Raw genomic sequence first — 20686 nt, 5'->3', positions numbered from 1 at the left:
TTTTATGAATTATAATATTATGCAAATAACAATATATCAATATATTTGTATACGAGTCGCAAGAATTAAACACCTGCTAAATATTAATGATGAGGATTAGACTATGTAATAAAATGAATTCTTTTGAGACAGAAATTAGATGATACGGGTACATAAAAAGATACTTTCAATACTTTCAAAAGAATGTGTTATCACTATAAATGATCAATTTTGTGATTTATGGCTTGATGAATACACTGAAATCCTAATAAATTACAAATTTCCTTTTTATTTATATCGTTTTAAAAGCAAAAAAAAAAAATAGTTTCATTTTATATTTTACTACGTACTGTAGATAATAAATTTTGAAAGTTTAACCGAAGATTATTTGTATTGTGTTTTAAATTATCTGTGGGAGTACTGCAGAAAATTCGACCTTTATCAAAGTTTATGCAATGCATTTTACAGAGGGTAGGAAAATACCCCACATTTCCTGCAGAAAATGATCATATATTTTGAAATGTTTATCATTTCGTTTTTTTATGTGAGTGAGCAGCGGTAGCGTTATAAATATGTCATCCACTTTTCTTTCAAATACAATATATACCACTGTATTACTGATCCCTAATTCTAGTACACTTAAACACATAGCTCATGGTCAAGAATTACATGTAGAAGACCCTGTCAATCTGTTGGATGTAAAGAGATTTTTTTCAGAAATTCTCTCGGGGCATCACCTCCAAATGACAAAAAAGGCACACAAAGGTTGCAAAAGAGTGCTTTTCTGTCTATGAGCTCTTAAATTGCACTAAAACACGTGAATACGAAGTTAACGCTCGGCAAACAGTACAGCATATCTACACCATTCAAATCATGAAAGTAATTTCCTAACGGCACATTCGCTCTAAGAAATCACCAATCCCCGTTTATAACTGTCTATCAAACGACAGCACTGTTTGAATATGTACCATTTTACCTTTGAAATCAAAATTATCATTATTATTTCTTACATAATACTAAGTATATAACAGAACCGTTATTGTATCTTAAAGACCTATCACAGCCTGACCTACCTATTTTTTTTTTGGTGTAAAAATAAAACAAAATATCTGTTGAACATAACCAGTACGCTTTACCTGTGAGCTAATTTGTAACTGGTACGAAAACTAGAAATACTTAGATTTTGACATGTTACAAAAAATACAAATATGAATTAAAAATACTATGCTTGTAAACGGGGCATTGTATAACTTTCAGCAATTACGATATTAGAAATTATTTTTCTGAACTGCCTCTAAGACTAGTAAATACTTATATTTTAATATATTTTATTTGCGTACTATAACGTGTAAATTATAATGTTTAATATGTGAGTGTCGTCGCAAATATTAAAAAACTACATGAAATGTTATCGCTCGTGGTGAAAAGGTAAAAAAGTTTTATATTCGTACTTACCTAAAAAGTCACATAAATTTGAAAAGGGATACATAAATTACTAATAAGTGCGGATTAAATTCTGTATTTAGCATAGGCAATCTCAAAATAATTATAAACTTCTTCGTTAAAATTATTTTTACAAATGTTTTGTCCAATATCATTTCAAAACATAGTACTTAATAGGTTCTTAATTAACAGACTTTTATTTGATAAACCTGATCCGACATGACACGAGTTGTTTTTATAAACACAACAAATTTCGTCACAATAGGATGACGGCATGACAACGGACATAATAAGGTGCAGTAACCCCGACATGACCTTGTAAGTCACATAAGGCATGTACAGGATACCATAAGATCAGCAAATATACAACAAACAGGTTTAATTGATGTACTTAATAACATCGTATTCAACGAATCGTCAAAGATTTCCCCTCATGCTTCTATACGTTTAATGTTCTGTGATATGCCTATCTCATCCTGAAATGCTGTTTTTCTTCGTTTTAAGAGTTGCAGGGTATATAACACTTAGTTGCAGTAACTTCTGCAATGTATGACAATAGGAATATTTTAGAAATATGATTTTTTTTGTGAAAAAATAAAGAATCCATAATGCGAAACTTAGCAGCGGAAAAGTTTGGGTTTTTTTGCCTCGTTTGAGAGATAATTTTCAGCTAGTGTTATATATCAACAAAACAAAAATATCTGTTAGATCTTTTTTCTATTTTACAACGTCTTTAATTCAAGTCGATTTTTCACTTAATATCGGACTGTTTATCTGATAACAGAACAAGATTCTTTTGTAACGACGGTGTTAGGCTGTTACAAAATTTGTTAAAAGTTTTCTTCCTGTTCAACACAATAAAGTAAACATAAGTTTTACTGTATGTTGTACTTTTCATGCGACGGAAAACTCTCATTTTATCTGTTTTTCAAATGGATGTTGGTATATTAAGAGTGTTCATCGTAACCTGTCATTTAAGTTGTTGATGTTTGATACGTATGTTTATCCTTTATGAAGTTTATAAGAAAATCTTTGTATCAGGAAGTAACTATCTAATATGCCTTCAAGGAGGAATATATTAAAACACATATTTCTAAGTAAGTTGTAAAAGTAAAGTGAAAGGATATTATGTTACGCGCCAAACGCATAATTGAACTGTTATAGTTTATTTTAGACTTAAGCGAATTGTTAAATCGTTAAATATTAACAGATTAACTGATGATAATTCTGCTATGGTGAACAAAATAACGAAATTTCAAATAAACGCGGTGGAAATAACAGTATTGCATTGCAACTGACATAGGAGATGTTAATAGTAAATGTATACGACAATAAAACATTAAAGTAGAAATTTGATGTAAAGAAAAAAAATCGTTCCGGTACACTTGCGTAAAATGGAATGAATTTAACGACTGAACGATTTGTATACAGTGTCAGATTGTGTCGATGTAGTCAGTTTCATACGCTGCTTGGATAAAAGCTTAAACTAAACATCTATAATATGAATATGTGTATACATAAAGGCGTGAAATTAATAGTGTTACTTTTTTGATACAGCACCATGTTATATTTGCAGTTAATGTACGTTAAGATGTTGATCAAAGCACGTTGTTGTTAAATACAATTTAGGAGGTGATAGTTCGTAAATGTCAATAACCGCTCTTGTTTGGTAGCATCGTGAGTAAAAATATGTTTAATCAATGGACATTATAACAGATAATCAATGAACCAAGCAAGGATTATTAATGCAGATTGTTTATATGACCAACATAGGATTGCTGCATACCCGTATTTATCTATTTGTAAATCTATCATACTTAACAGTTTATTATCATTTCGGCCTTTCGACGAGTGGGTGTCACACAACATTCCTAAAGTTACAGGAAAAATGATGACAATTTCAGACGGTCCCGACGGCGCCGATAATAGTTCATCTACGGGATCAAAGGCAATTGAGGCTCTAGTGTTGTGCATAATAATCGTGTTTAGTCTTATCGGTAATACTTCACTCTGGATTGTGGTGTTAAGGTCTCGGTCCTTGAGGACAGTCACCAATATGTTCATCCTAGGTCTCTCGGCAGCAGGTAATATTTCCATGTTATTTTTTTTTTACCGGCTTAGACAGTTCAGTCATATTTGCAATTCAAACTACTCAAACAGAATACATGAATTCTTACTTCCTTACTTATGAAAATACCGTCAGAGAAATTTCCATATAGGTATTTAAACAAGCCAGATATTATTCCAGCTCGTCAATATAATTATGTTTAATCTGAAGTAACGGAAACACAGAAATTTAGTTTAAAATTAATTATGCGGATAATTACATACAATGCATATTGTTTCAGTTTTAAACGAGACTGAATACATGTAATAAGATACCTATAAATGGATTATAGTGATGTTAATGAAATTGTCAACGCACTTATTGACGATTATGTACTTTTTTATGTACATGGGGACAAGGTTTTCCTATTTTCGACCAGCTGTATTTCACCTTTAGTCAACCCAAACTTATAAAAAAAAATGTTTATTACAGAAAACAAGACCATCCATCAAGCTCGTAAAGGAGTTATTTACAGGTGTTTTAATGAAAGAAATAAAGGCCATAATTCTAAAGTTAAGGTAAATTTCAATTTTTATGATACTTATTAACTGCAACACGGAAATTGCAAGTTATGTAATAAATTCAGTCAACAACGTCCTAGTGATCAAGGTTATTGTTTGAATAACATAAAACAGACCTATGTTTAATTACGTGTTTATCAAGAGATTATCATTAAACGTAAAAACAAATATATCTGTTATGGCTTGATTAATAAAGCTGTTAACTGTAACGGGTTTTCCTACACATTTCGTCACTTACTGACACTCGGCGACGTTTAGTTGTCGGTCAAGTACGTTTTTTCTTTTCATCCTAAACAAACGTTTTTGGTATAGAACGAAGTGATTAACTTAATGATGAATAAAATGAATTACTTCAATCGAAATAAACATATTATGCTAATTTTGTCATATGAATAAAAAATATCTAACGCAATCTGTCTTAGTAATTTTAACAGATTACTTTGCTTGCCGAACTACGTAAATTCGCTGATCATCAAATATGCAAATTAAGAAACTCGATACCAAAGTTGTCTTCTTGCTAATGGCTCCAAGCTACCACTTCCCGGGACTTAAAAGAAGCGCTCTGCAACAGTGGCGTTGCACTACTTGAGCCAAAATCATTCATTCCGGGTGTCGAGACAGAGATAATAAAATATAACATACATTCTAACATGGCCAGTTAAACAAAGGAGTTCAAGCTTCTGCGATGCATGGATTGGTGAGAGAACATTATGACGTCAATTATGATGTCAAATCGCAGCATGAGGCCGGTTCAGTACTGCTCGGATAAATGAAGTCCAGCATAATTTTTATTAAAATATTTCAATGAATATGTAAGAATGAAAATAATCAATGCCTTCTTGTTGTTTGTCGTTCAATTTACCGTTCAGATGTTTGGATTTTAAACCACTGGAGCTAACGCCTTCTTGGTTCAAATCCTGAGCATCTGAACTCGGACGACAAACCATTCGAAGGCCTTGATTATTTGTTAAATAAGTCGCGGCGCAGTTTTGATGTAGTGATAATTTTGATGCTTCATTTACACTTTCAATGTTATGGTAATGTACGCTTTTCACAACTTGATATATCTGCATAATGTGTGAAATTAACATATCATATACAGTGTATAAGTTTATAAAAATCGTATCTACATTATATGGTTTGCAACAGCATAAATATGCTGAAGTTTTTCTTTTGATGTATGAGGGACCTTAATTTACAGTCTATTCATAATTAGGTAAATTAATATTTAAAGTCAAACTTAAGGAAGACCATGTTCATACTGCTACACACTTTCATAAAGCCAAAAAAGAAACGCCTATGAAAGTGTAAAAATTTTGACAAAATCAAATAAAAACTACTTCTTTTAAATAACATACTAAACTTTGTTTCTGATACTTAATAAAACAAATTCTGGATTTGTCCTTTTTCTTTCTCGTGTTTTGAAATTCAGACTATAAAAGTTAATCTGTATGAACAGTATTGCGACATGAACAGTGTAATAAAATTGCAACATGAGCAATATAATAGAAGTGCAGTAGTGCAACATGAACAGTGTAATAAAATTGCAGTATTGCAACATGAACAATGTAAAAGAATTGCAGTATTGCAACATGAACAATGTAATAAAATTGCAGTATTGCCACATGAACAATGTAATAGAATTGCAGTATTGCATGCAACATGAGCAATGCAATGAAATTGCAGTATTACAACATGGACAATGCAGTAGGATTGCAGTATTGCAGCATGGGCAGTATAATAGAATTGCAGTATTGCAACAATGTAATAAAACACAAGGTCATATTTAATTGTCAAGATACACTTAATACAAATCCTAACACAATGTTATAGCTGGTATTTATTTTCAGTGTTTTAGGATCTTACAAATACGCATATATTTTTTAGTGTTAGCCACGTTCCAACAAACATACAAAGTACTGTAACAGAATTGTTGACAAAATTACTTAACACGGGGAATGAAGCGCAATAAACGATTATTTATTACGTGTGTGCACGGACTTCGAGTTGGCAACCCCATTATTATACTAGTGCGAGCATTACAGGTCCCTGATCCTTTTCAGCGAGTTTTGTTATGTTATTGGGGTCATGGGTACATATTTATCACCAGTGCACTGGTTAGACCGATTTTTGTTGATTGCAATAAGTGATTTAATCAAATATTCAGACATACGTGCTTGACAATGAAGACGGACATCGAACAAAAATGTCGGAATTTTGAACTCGAACCACATATAGTAGCTAGAACTGTATTATTAATTTATAAACTCCAATCAAAAAGAAACTACAGAATGTATTGATTGTTTTCTTTTCTTTTTTAAATAAATACCCTACACTGGCAATATTATTTTAAGCTCCGTTTTTTACTAATTCTATCTACATTTTCCTTTTAAGAGGAGTTTCTAAAAGCGGTCATATGCAGGTTAAATCGCCAAATACGTATTTAAAAGTATTTCAATAAATAGATAAATCGGTATAATCTTAGTAATAACATACTGTTAATGTAAAAAGTTGACAATTTTCATCAGATATTGTATTTTCACATAGCAAATCAAAACGTATATACAGGCATGCGTTTGAGTCATCGTCAATATATATACATTTTAAATACCTAACATTTTCTTTTTTACAAGGTCGTTAACTAAAAGTAAAATAATGAAAGTAATATAATGGATTCCTTTCAGAAGTTAGACAGTACAGGATACATTAAAAGATACCTTCAAACGGATGCGTTATAACTATAAATGCTCAATTTTGGGATTTATAGCCAGTTGAATACACAAATAGTTTTCAATAAAATACCCCTTTTCCTTTTAAATGTATCGTTTCTATAGAAATAAGTATACAATATTACTCTTGATGTTTACTGACAGTGTGCGTTAAGTGAGTGCCTTAAACGTCATATTTTAAAATATATTCAACAATTTATTGCTCAGATTTATTCTATGTTACCTCGTACTGTGGTGAAATAATTTTGGACATTTTCCCTTCAGTTTTTGTCGAGCCCGCTTGCGGAAGCGAAAATGGCTTTTCTGTATATGTGCGTGCGTGCGTACATGCGTGCACGCTTGCATCCGTCCGTCCGGATTTGTTTGTCCGGACCATAACTTTGACATGCATGGAGCAATATTGTTTATATTTGACATGAATGCTAACCTCAGTGAAAGTCATGCGCAAATCCCAGGTTCTTATCTCAAAAGTCAAGGTCACAGTTGGAGCTCAAATGTCATGTCCGGCCCATTACTTTGACATGCATGAGAAATCTTGATTATATTTGGCATGAATGTTTAACTCAATCAGACGGACTTTATTTCAAAGGTCAAGGTCACAGTTATGGGTCAGACATGTTGCCCGGCATCTAGTTATAATTCATATTTTGAATAAACATAGCATCACTATCTCTGAAAATACTTCAGAAACAGTATGGTCACCACACATTTTACGTAGCATACCGAAATTCCAGAATCTAAACTATTCTGCATTTTTAAGTATGCTCACTTTTTAACATTTAATATTCTTTTAGAAAATTTGAAATCTCGAACCCTCTGGATGGCAATGTTTGTGTTAGTTTCAGTATTATTTAATATTAAACCATGCAGTTTCATGTTCGATAATCTATGTCAAATATTGCTGAATTGAGATGAAGACCTTTTCAAAGAACATTTGTTTCATTTACAAAAACATCGTCTGTATTAGTCCACATGCATAAGTATTATGCTCACTAGTCCTGAGCAAATTTGGCTTTAAAGGATCGTAGAATAGAAATAAAGACAGGTATGCATTTGAAATTATTCTCTAAAGGAAATGGGAGTTAGTGTAACCTCAACTAATTAGATCAAGATAATCATTAATTTGTGTAGCTCAGTCGTTTCACATCAATTGATCGTGTCTATTTTGCTGGCTGAATGAAGGTTACAGATAATGAAGATTTAATGTTGTATATGAAGTAATTGTTCATATTATTTGGGTCTATAGTATACACTTTTCGAGATTAATGAAGATATATGACTGTTTTGAACAACGTTAATCAATCTCGTATATAATAAACCGAAACAAAAATGATATATATGCGGAAAGTTCGTTATATTTGTATTAATTTAGAAAACAACACATGACTGAAGATGTTTGCTAACTTAAAAACAAATGAGCCGTGCCATGAGAAAACCAACATAGTGGGTTTGCGACCAGCATGGATTCCGCGCAGACTGGTCAGGATCCATGCAGTTCGCTTTCAAAGCCTATTGGAATTAGAGAAACTGTAAGCGAACAGCATGGATCCTGACCAGACTGCGCGAATGCGCAGGCTGGACTGGATCCATGCTGGTCGCAAACCCACTATGTTGGTTTTCTCATGGCACGGCTCAAATATATTACAAACAATCTAAATGCAAAGGAAGACAAATGATAATGTAAAATGCGGTAAACTCCAACTGTGTCCGTATTTAATGCAAATACAATTTTAGAATTAGGGGATTCGTTAAATGGTTGAAGTAAAACCGATGAATGACAGAGCGTTCAAATGAAGTTTGCTATGATATACAACATTCAAAGCCAATATCAACATTAACTCAGCGCAGCTTCGCGAATTTGAAGTAAAGAAGTAAATAGATACGACACTGAAGCTTTAAAGATCAAGCGGCTGGGGGATAGTGAACATTTACTGTTATTTCTTGCGTAAAATAGGATGAACTAAGCTACCGAAAGATTTGTATAATAGTGACAGATAGTGTCGAGGTAGTCAGTTTTTATCTGATCATTTTATGCGCTGTTGAGTTCGCAGTCAACTTGTATATCGAGAAAAACCAGTAAATTAGAATATATTGCTGTGGTTATTTGATATATTTGAAATATTTTTTACAAGGTCTTTATTTTGCAGCCGTGAATTATAAAGGATATTTAGGTGTGATACGGAGTATCAGGTATATAAAAACATTAATGATAAAGTTACGTCTGGAAGATGTTGTAATATGTAGTATTTATGCACGTTAATGGCATGGGACTAATGAAGTGGCAATATGCACGTGAAAAATACTAAGTTACTGAGCATTTGATTCTTGTAAGTAAGGAATGTAATTTACTAGTGTGTGATAAAATAGATCTGATCAATGAGCATCTCTACAAATGACAAATTAATAAAACAAAATGGATTATCAGGGCTAACCGTTTTATTACTGTAATTCTAGACACACTGAATATATCTATACATAAACTATCGCTTTAAACAGAGTTTAATAATCATTTGGATGTCCGAAGAGTTGGTATCAGATCAGAACACGTTCTTCTAATTATATAAATGACGACGACATCTGACGTTGCGAACGACACCAACGGTAGAATTTCGACAGGAACAAAAGTTGTTGAGACTTTAGTGTTGTCGTTTATCATCACATTAAGTGTTGTTGGCAATGTGTCACTTTGGATAGTGGTGCTAAGGTCTCGAGCCTTGAGGACAGTCACCAATATGTTCATCCTCGGTCTCTCTGTCGCAGGTAATATTTTTTTGTTTGTATGAAAAAATGTTTTTGTGTCTAGGACGTTTTCGTTATAATATGAGCCGCACCATGAGAAAAAAAACATAGTGGCTTTGCGGCCCACATTGATCCAGACCAGCCTGCGCATCCGCGCAGTCTGGTCAGGATCCATGCTGTTCGCTTTCGAAGCCTGTGGCAATGAGAGAAACCGTTAGTGAACAGCATGGTTCCTGTGCGGATGCCAGGCTGGTCTGGATCCATGGTGGTCGCAAAGCCACTATGTTGGTTTTCTCATGGCACAGCTCAGTTATAATGAAACATAATCAAGGAATACTAACCGCCTTAATTTAGGTAGTGGACCGCCAATTACGTAATTTCCGCATGCGATTTCGGCTCTCCTCAGTTTTTAAGGCAAGTCTCGTGCGCGTTCAGCTGAATTTATGCCCGAAGAATGCCGAATTACATAATGAAGGAAATAATCATACGGAAATTGCCGAGTTTCGTCACGTGTGCATTACCTTAAATAAAATGTCTTTGGGTTAGAGAGATATAAACCGGTGTAAAGCAGGCAAATAGTGTTCTAGCTCGTCAACATTTTTTTCTATCTCGTGAGATACAAACACGGAAATATTTAGTTAACATTTGCACTGAAGATGGATGAATATAGTTAATTTAACTACATTTGGAATGGTGCAATTGAATATGTAATAAGACATAAGAAAAGGGAGCATGTTGATGTTAACACGATTTTAAATGGACAATAGAAGCTTTTGTAGAGGCGGTATTTTTATTTCTTTGACTTCAGTTGCAATTCACCAGTAGGCTGAAATTGCTTCAGATCAAAATGTTAAAATACTAATTACCAAAATTATGGTAAGAATACAAAAAAAAAAACCCAACTAAAACTACAATTAGAATATAAAACAAAATTTGATACGGGGAATTTAGCGAATGCTGGACAGAAATGTTCTTTTAACATGCGAAAGTAAAGTATCGCATTGTTAAAATACTAAATTGTGACAGAAAACCATTTGTGTCAAAGATACGTTTATGATACTGACAGTTATTAGATAAAGTAATTATATCTTAGCAATTTATCATCCGTTGAAGCGTTTTTTTTTTTATTTATTTTTTATATATTTATTTTTTTATTTTTTTTTTTAACTGCTCGTAGCCGTACTGCGCGTCGTGTCGACACAAAAAACTATTTGTATCAATAATACGTTTATGACACGGACAGTAATCAGAGTAATTATATCAAAGCAATTTATCAGCGGTTGAAGCGGTTTAAAAAAAAGTGCCAGTGGCCGTACTGATTAAGCGCGCCTTGACGACACTTGGGGATTAGATTAAAGGTCCATTACTAAGGGAAAGTGAGTTGGCAATTTTTTTCATAGCCAGTGCATAGACTTCTGCAAGACACTAAATAATGAAGATTGGCAGGCCAAAATTTACAGAAGGTCTTTGGAACTCAAAGAAATGTATGTGTATTATGTTGAAATTTCAATGAATCGACAGAATGACCCCCCAGGTCTTTTTAACTTTCTTCATACTTCATAGAAAAATAATTGTACATATACTGCGATTTATTTCGAATTTCTACATACCAACTTTCATTTTCCAATAAAATGAAATAGTTTCTGTGCTTTTTAAAAGAAATTAAAATGTTCACTTTCCTTAGTATTGGACCTTTAAGTAGAATTTCCCGATTTATAAAAGTATCTCTCTTTCTAATTAATATAGCTATTACCCAATAAAGGAGTTTTCCTGCGCATTCAGTCAGGGAAATGTAGCTTATTTCTCAAATGGACTTAAAAGTAATAAAATAGAGATAAATAGAAATGTCAACTTTCTGACATTAAGAGGATGTTGCATTGTTGATAAACTAAAATCGTTTTACTATTGTCTCAAACTAATACATTTCTACAAATCTAACAACGCCTCGTTTCTTTAAAGATAAGATTTATATTAAAATCACATATTATTTTTTACTTGTTGGGTTGTACACCGCTATTTTAGCGTATACATACATATCGATTTTTACGTTGGATTTAATTTTACATCACTTTAAAGAATAATATGACGAGTAGATAATAAACAAGTGATAGTTACGATTAACGAAACGTGAAGTCATGATTCATCAATAATAGACATCAGTAGGCATGTTTGAAGACTAGCAGAAAAAAGGGTTACAGAAATAGGAAAATTGTTAAATACGCATGAAATAAAGAATATGACGAATGGAGTCAAATATCTAGACATGATTATGTGCTTTGTGTCTAATAAGTTAGTAGCCAGAATTTATTTGAAGGATGCATGTGACGGGAATTGTGAAGTACCCCAAACATGAATCTACCTATCTGTAGATGATGTAGCTATTTGTCAATAGATATTAGTTAGAGGATAACCTTAGAATTATATTTAAGAAATAATAAGTTCCCAGGCGTGGTTTTTCGTAGAATAATACCCGTGTTCTGAGTTCTTAAGTTATGCGTAAGAATATATCACGAAGGCCGTAGGCCTTAGTGATATATTATTTCGCATAAGAACGAAACACTTGGGTTATTCTACGATAAATCACACTAATGAACTTGTAATTTCGATTCTTACACGACATACTAGTATCAACAGTGTTAGAAGAAATGGTAACTACTTTTATGACCGTGGTACGCACCTGGATCGGATGACGTCATTGAACGCGAGCGGTTTATTGCAGAATAAGGGATTTGCTCTGCATGTATGTAGGTTATTCGCTGGTCGTGTTAGAATTTTAATTAAGTGCAAGTTTTCTAAAACAAAAAAAAAACAAAGAATGACAATATTGTTTAAATAAGCTATATTTTACTGATTTTATGATATAAATGGTCAAAAATTTAAATCGCTAAATAATTTTATATTTAAGAGAGGAGATGTTCAAATCGTGAGAAAATAGCAGTAGGTTAAGTTTCATAAAGTTTGATTATTTTACCTCAAAACATCTTTTGTGATTACAAAACGGTTGGTCGGCTTCGCCTTATTTTATATAAACATAATATTTTCTCACGTTGACGTGGAAGATCAATCCGTTAGCTAGCTAAAATATGTATGTGCGAGATATTTCCTGTGTATCCGTACAGATAAATATAAAATTAATTTAAAAAATGCCTGTCTAGCAAAACATCTGAAACATCTTGTTATGCCCCCATCTTTCATATCGAAGAATATTCCTCCGGCCAATAATCGATAGGCTGGGTGGAATATAATAACTGCAGCATCCGTCCGTCCGTCTGTATGTCCGTTCGTTTGTCCTGATTTCCTGTCTGGCCTGTAACTTTGTCATCTATGAAATGATTTTACTATTACTTTGCACAGTGATTTTCAAACATTCCCCATAATCAGACACACCCAGTACCATAGCTTTTAGGGTCATTGTCACACTATGGGGTCAAACGTCAGTAAGTTTTGCGTGTGTTGTGCTATGCAGAAAATAACATGTAACATTTTCACTTGTCAACCTATTCTTTCTTGTTCTCATTTGGTAAAAGATATTTCACTGTAACAGTGAAAAATATATTCTGTAACCGTTTAATATGCGATTATGGATGTATTCAACCAAAACGTCGTTCAGAAAACAGATCACGACATCAACTAAAGACGTTAGAGGTTTTAAACAAGTCTTCAATTAAGGCAGCTCACATGACCAAGACTGTCGTACCACTTTTACAATATCTAAGACGTACTTCATACATTAGGATACTGCAGTTATAGTTATATGCATATGTAAGAACATTTCAACCTTGAATTCATAAATATGTGAACACTGTTTAGTTTACAAGCTCTAGTTGTTTACCCGTGTGAAAATGTCTAAAAATGGAAATGTAAATATTCAAAAATGTTTGTCCTTTTACTTTGAGAACAATACGTACATGTATAAGCCTTTACGTAATGGCAGCCAGTCAATTTGATAAAAAAAAATATGTTATTATATGTCTGATCCATAAGGATCATACAGTCCATTTATATACGGAAATTTCTTTTCCAGCCGGTGTTAGGTGCGTGAGAGGTTCACCCCATGAAAAGGCTCGGGAGAAGGCTGCCATCGTAACGAATCAATTATTACATTGTTGTGTTTAACTCCAGTTTTAAGAAGTTTACACGATCCGAACTGTCTATCCTAAACAGATTGTTCACTATAAGGATTTATTTTTTTCTGAACATGCTAACCAGATGGGTCTTTGTTCACTCGGCAACTCAAACTGATAATGTATGAACACGCACTGGCAACATGCAACCATTGCATGCGCCGCGCCATGAGAAAATCAACATAGTGTATTTGCGACCAGCATGGATCCAGACCAACCAGCGCATCAACACAGTCTGGTCAGGATTTTCGCTTTCAAAGCAAATTGCAATTATCGAAACCGTTAGCGAACAGCATGGATCCTGACCAGACTGCGCGGATACACTGGCTGGTCTGGGTCCATGCTTGTCGCAAATGCACTATGTTGGTTTTCTCATGGTACGGCTCAAATATAAACGACAGACGGAAAAATCCCACAGTGCAAAAACTGCGAGTCATCGTAGAAATTAATAATATATAAAATATATACCACACATATCACAAGTTTTAGGTCGTAAACTTAAATGGTATAATGGATTCCTTTCAGAAGTCAGATAATACAGGTCCATAAAATATAAAAATACTCATAAAGGGTGCGTTATGACTACAAACGCTCAGTTTGTGTGACGTACAGTCAATTGTATACACTGTTGAAATTAAATACCCATTTCGTTGTTTTATGTATCGTTTACAGAAACAAGTTTGCAAACGTTATCTGCTTTTTCATAAAAGTGTTCTTGTACTTTTATTTATCACCAAAACAGAAATGCTATGAAAACATTATTCAGTGTATACTGCTTATTTATATGATACTTTGTGCGGCTTACACAGACCACTTTGATGAAAACAAGACTTCACATCTAGAAATCACGATAGACAAGTGAAATGAATAAATTTCTGCTATGACACGGCAAACAAAAATATAAAAACTAGTGTGCTTAGATACTAAACTAGATCTAGTTAACTATGAAAGCAGTGTTTCTCTTTTACATGCGTTTAACTTGAACTTGTTTTGTTCTCGACAGAATGAGGATCGTGCAATTTGATATACTAATCACAAGATGCTCTGTTTTGATACAGTGAATATTTTATTAGTATATTCACGTTTACAGATCACATATCCCTCTGATTTAAGCTGTTGGAAGTACTGTTTGTAATTTGATGAAGCATTACATTGCTTTACAGACAGAATTTCCGTATTTTGCTCGAATGGTGCATACTTCTCACAAACAACACCTATATACTACAAAGTTTACGGATACCTTCGCATTTTTATTTTTATTTGCCATTCTGTACATAGTATTATAACGTTATTATATTATATAAAACAATGGAACAAGATAGGTGATTTTCATATAAGTATTGTATATGATCCGCGCCATGTGGAAAACAACATAGTGGGTTTGCGAGAAGCATGGATCCAGACCAGCCTGTGCATCAGCGCAGTCTGGTCAGGATCCATGCAGTTCGCTTTCAGATCCTATTGCAATTAGAGAAACTGTTAGCGAACAGCATGGAACCTGACCTGGTCTGGATCCATGCTGGTCGCAAACCCACTATGCTGGTTTTCTCATGGCGCGGCTCAAATATATTTTTCATTTAGATGAATCCCTACCCGCTGCGCTTAGTAGGAACAACGTAGAGTATAGGATCACAGGGTCCTGAGTTCGGTCCCCGAGTGGAGCGTATGTTCTCTACGACGATTTGATTATAGACATTGTTTCTGAAGTAATTTCGTCCTTCGCTTCTTATTCTTCTGAATATGTTTGAAAAAGTAAGTACGGAGATCCAGGAACAATAGTTAGCTTAAAACTGCCCCTCTCCTTCCCACTCCCGTTGCATAACTGAAATACTATTGAAAACGATGCAAAACACAAAATTTATAAATTCATTTTGAGTTGAATATTAAAAAAGGGTTTGAGACAAACCACAAGTTAAAGAGTTAGTTGAACGTGAATGTATCTGACGGAACGGATGAAAGCATCCATACCGAGCAGTTCTGTGACAGCCCTCCTTTGAGCTGTTTGAACGTGCCCTTAATGCTGTGTCGCATGAAGCTCTGTCTTATACAAAGGCATTGAGTACAGGAAATATGTAAAGAAATGATGGTTCTTTAGGCTTGCTTTTATTCAATTTAACAAAGGTATTGAAACCATTAATTTATTTAGTGACGTATCTTCAACAATGTACATGTACACATACAGTCACTTTTAACTGTTTCTGCAGGATTTCTCTGAACTTGTTATTGTTCGGTGGGGATCAAGAGTGAGGCTTGATGATGTTTTGCCTCTGACCGTTTCAAGGCGATACCCCACTATGTCCGTGCATTTGTTTGTTCCCTAACATTATCGAATAGCATGCTTTAGTTTGTTTATGTATTGTTGTGATTACGGCAGTAGTGTATACATTAATACAAATAATGCTATTGTTTGAAGAATCCATGTTTGTGCTACATGACTTTTTCTGTCGTATACTTATCATAGTTCGTAAGCAGGAGACGATTACAGCGTTTTTAGAATTTGTCTCCCACTACAGAGTGTCGCGGGAGACATTGATTTACTTCTGGCTGGGTGTCTGTCTGTCTGTCTGACTGTCTATCACAAATCTTGTCCGTATTCTAAGTCGATTATTTCTCATCTGATCTTCACTAAACTTGAACAAAATGTGTGTTCCTGTAAGTCCTCGGCCAAATTCGATAACTAGCCAAATCGGCTGAGGCACTTTGGAATTATAGCCCTTGAATTACCAAACTCGCTTAGGTCTTGGGCACATAAAGGAACTATATACTATTAGTGTAAATAGTAGTATATGGATCCTTTATGTCTCAAAGATTTAATTATGTTAGAGGATTAGGCAGTTGTGCTCTTGGTGCATGGTTGATTCATAATATACTACTATTTAGATGATAAGGCTGTTGTGGGAGATATTTGCTTTTCTCGAAAGCAGCTCTAGTTTCATGCTGATATCAGTAATGTGGTTGTACAATTGGTCAGTCACGGTGCTGACTCCTGTAATGAAAGCGGAGTACATAGTACTGTTTATTTTATTATTGCATAAAAAGGTTTTGCACAATTTTAACAGAGAATTATATATATAACATTACAATGAACGATCATTCCCTTCAATATCATACATCTTATCATTTTTCAAACTATTTTCAGATCTCTTGGTCGCTACTGTGAACATGCCGTTGACTGTATTCACAATCATCGAAGGTTACTGGATGCTCTCCAACACCGCGTGCGTAGCAGTTGGTTTCATTAACATGCTCACCTTGGTTACAAGCGTCTTGTCCCTATGCAACATCTCAATAAATCGATTCTTCATGGTTTGTCGTCCGGGAAAGTTCAAAGACATTTATACAACTAGAAATGCTATCTTAATGATAATTGGTAAGTCAACATGCAGATGAGCGTCATCTTACTGTTTCTTTTAATTATTTATTTATTTTGTTGGGTTTGGCTTCACACCAACACAATTATAGGTCATTTGGCGACCTTCCAGCTTTAATGGTTGGGGAAGACTCAAGGTGCCTCTCCTTGAATTATTGCATTACAAGCGGGCACCTGGGTAGAACCACCAACCTTCTGGAAGGCTTCCTCACATGAAGAAGTCAACGCCAAGAGCGAGACTCGAACCAACATCGTTGAGGGGCAGGTGAATTGAAGTCTATGTCTTTAACCACTCGGCCACGGCGGCACCTTACTGTTTCTTTAGATAGATAAACCTAGCAATATATTTTATATGCATCTGACTCTTTAGACACGAAACATTTTTTATATATACTTATTGAAATATAAGCCTTTACACGACCCATTAGGCCAAATGTAATAATTTTGTGGTTTACATGTTTTGTCTGAAGGATAAAGTTGTATAATTTTCAATCTCAATTTCAATGGGTCCTGTGTACAGGTCACTATAACAGCGATACAAGCAAATCTCCTGAAATAAAATGGGTTTTCAATTAAATGTAAACGTTGTAATGTATAAATATCATTGCGTGATGACACAATTTATTGAGGAGACTAAACCGTTATGGAACACACCTGGTATTCAAAACTGTATGTCTAACATTTTGTTATGTGCGATTTCTCACATGTTTTACGCATGGGCTCATACATATGATATATAACGACCGCCATCATCGAGGCATAACGCATGCCATTTGTTTATTATGCACAACTTCTGATTTAACAAATATGTTTGTCTTTCGGGTTATGTGATTTATAATTGTTTTATTACAATATAGATTTCTCTTTTCAGCGACCGTTACTTGTGCTGTTCTCTTGTCATCGCCTCCTCTTCTTGGCTGGTCAAAATATGTGTACACACCTACGCATTCCTTCTGTTTCGCCGATTGGGTTAACTATGAGTCGTATGCCTATTTCATGATTGGTTGCTGCTTCGGAATACCGTTCGGTGTCATGACCTTTTGCAATATCTGCATTATTAGGTCAGTAAGAGAAAGTAGAAGAAAAGTTAGATCTACATATCGTGCTACAATGTCTTCTCCTAATAACAGTGTTTACGAATACCAGTCGAAAAAGGAGGACAAAGAATATGATATGACTGACGCTAGAAAATCAGATTTAAGTACATCAACCGCTGTTACAGAATTAGGTAACAATAACAATACAGAAAGCAAGGAAAATATCAAAAGAGATCATGCACATGCTGATATTCAATTACAAATACCAAAGTATGACGATAAATATGATGAACATAAACACAAAGATTTAAAACAACGTCCAATGCAAGACAGTTTGTCAGATGACTCTTCCAACGAATCCAATTCCGCTTTGATAAGCCAGCTAGGTAGGCAAAGCCCACGACGAAATCAACTTTTCGAAGAGGGAAATCAGAATAAAGAAAAATTGAAATCTTTAGTCAGACCGGAAAGTCCCACAACAGAAAAGCAAAATAATATTGACACAAATTTGTTGCATCCACGATGGAAAAGAAGGAGTGTTTCAGAGATATCAAAAGAACCCTCTGTAAATTTGGATTCATGCACAGATACTGTAAGAAGGAATGACAAAATGTCAGTTACAGAGAAACCTACAAGTGTGAAATTAAGATCTCCAACAAGAATTAGGAGACGAGAGGAAATAAGATTAGCATTTTCATTAATAATTGTTGTTGTTTTGTTTGTGATATGTTGGTTACCATATTGTATAAGTATGTTATTATCTATATACATTCATGGAAGTGTTCCCAGGGAATTCCACATGTTCACGTTACTAATTGGTTATGCAAACAGCGGGTGCAATCCTATTGTGTATGGATTAATGAACCAAAGATTTAAGGTTGGATTCAAAAGATTATTTTGCTTTTGGAAAACACATGTGTTCAATCTAAGTAGCAATTCATAAAAATCCTATCGAAAATACGTTGTGTACAAATGGCTAGTTTCACACTTGTGTACAAGCGATCCTTTAGATATCTATTTAAAGAACCAATCTTCAGATAATAGTTGTGGTTTAATCAGTTGATCAGAATTGAAATAGTCATATGCTCGTGTTTATCATACTGGCAACAAAGCGTTTGAATGTGATTGATGGTATATGTGAACCTGATATTGAAAAAGAACAGGGTAATGAGGGACAATTATTCAGCTACTTGTTACTGCAGTTGTCATCATTCTTTTGATTTCTCAACTCCATAACCTCAGATCCCCTTTCTAAATTCCAGTTTGTTTAGTTCTGCTCATTGTATTCTCGTTTACGGCAAACCCATTATTTTAACTGGGGACCATACGCCGCTTTTCATGGAATTACATGCAAGTGTATCATTGAAGGTTCTATGTGCACCGCCGTATGAACACGTCTGTGGATGTCTCTAAATTATTTTTGTACTTGTAGCATGTGTAAATGTTGAGTTCTGCTCAACCCGGGGCTAGAGGGCGTGGACGGTAGCATGCATTTCCACTACCGTTCACGTACAGGCTCAATCAAACCGAGTCTGCTACATTTTCGATTTTGTCGTGTTGAGCGACCTGTGGAGAGTCCACTTTTTCTATTTTAATAAACAAAGATGATTTAGTCTTAAAGGTACTAACAGAAAAGTCAAAAGTTGGCGAGAGTATATCCGTTTATAAGATTATGAAAAAGAAAAAGGGCTGTATTACAAAATAAAAATAATAAATATATAACGCAATCGAATGAACTATCGACATAACATTCGCTGGTTTTTAATATTATGTTTAATTATTGAATTTAGGACCCTTTTAAACAGAAATCAGATTTCAAAATTTCAGTAATATACAACAGTGTAGTTAAATCAACTATTGTCCTTGGACTCGTGCAAGTAACTTCCTCACATGAGAGGAGGAAGAATGAACGTATTTCAGCCAGTTACATAGATAATATATCATCGAACATTACCATTCGATTGGAAGTTATGAGTTCTACCAATTGAGCTGAGCGGGTGAATCAAACAGTGCTTAAAATGTGAAACTGCTTGTTTGCAATTTTGTCTATTGGTCTAAGTTTTGCAGTATCTCAGAACACAACAATGCTCAATCATATGGTTATTAGTATATTATATTACATTTTTTATGAATAACCTATTTATTTTTTACGCTTTGGACTTGTATGCAATATTTGCAAAAACGAATAAATATTTACAAGTTTTTTGTTCATTTGTTAACTATTTAAGGTCAATTTCAGCAAGCGACCGATAATCAGATGTTATTTCTGCGTTTTCTTGAAGTTCGAAAAGCGCATCCGGTGTGATCAAAAGCTCAGTCCAGGCATTTTCAGAATTGTTCATGCACCACCTGCGCTATGTTCTATTGTGTTCAGATTGGACCTCACAACAGATACTCTTTGCATACGTGTAAGAGCTTGAGTAAAATGCAACTCAGTGTAGTTGTTGTGTTTGGAGTCACACAGACACATTTTTAAGTTATATAGTGACTTTACCAACATTTGATGCTGGATGAAGGCTCAAGGTACCCGTCCAAGCATTGTTTTTGGCAGGGAAGGCCACCTGGATAGAACCCCAGATTTTCCGCAAGCCAGCTGGATGGATTCCTCACATAAATAATTAAAATAATATTTCTACT

General features: G+C 34.3%; 1 protein-coding gene across 9 annotated transcripts in view; it reads left to right on the top strand.

Moving 5' to 3' along the window:
* The window catches only part of LOC123526518 (tyramine receptor Ser-2-like), an 88401-nt gene extending 68151 nt beyond the window's left edge, over nt 1-20250 (top strand). For 7 of the 9 annotated variants that reach the window (XM_045305708.2, XM_053523013.1, XM_045305704.2 and 4 more), the window contains exons 2-3: nt 16782-17012; nt 17884-20250. In XM_045305708.2, coding sequence (XP_045161643.2) covers nt 16782-17012; nt 17884-18992 — 1340 coding nt within the window. In that variant the 3' untranslated portion in view covers nt 18993-20250. Of the gene's footprint in view, nt 1-2404; nt 3507-8865; nt 9540-16781; nt 17013-17883 lie in introns of those variants that run through there. The other 2 variants (XM_045305699.2, XM_045305702.2) reach the window with 2 other exon arrangements.
* Nucleotides 20251-20686: the final 436 nt, after the last annotated feature.

Source organism: Mercenaria mercenaria, chromosome 14 (genome assembly GCF_021730395.1).
Source record: "Mercenaria mercenaria strain notata chromosome 14, MADL_Memer_1, whole genome shotgun sequence".
Taxonomy (NCBI): domain Eukaryota; kingdom Metazoa; phylum Mollusca; class Bivalvia; order Venerida; family Veneridae; genus Mercenaria; species Mercenaria mercenaria.
This window is presented reverse-complemented; position numbering and strand designations above follow the sequence as displayed.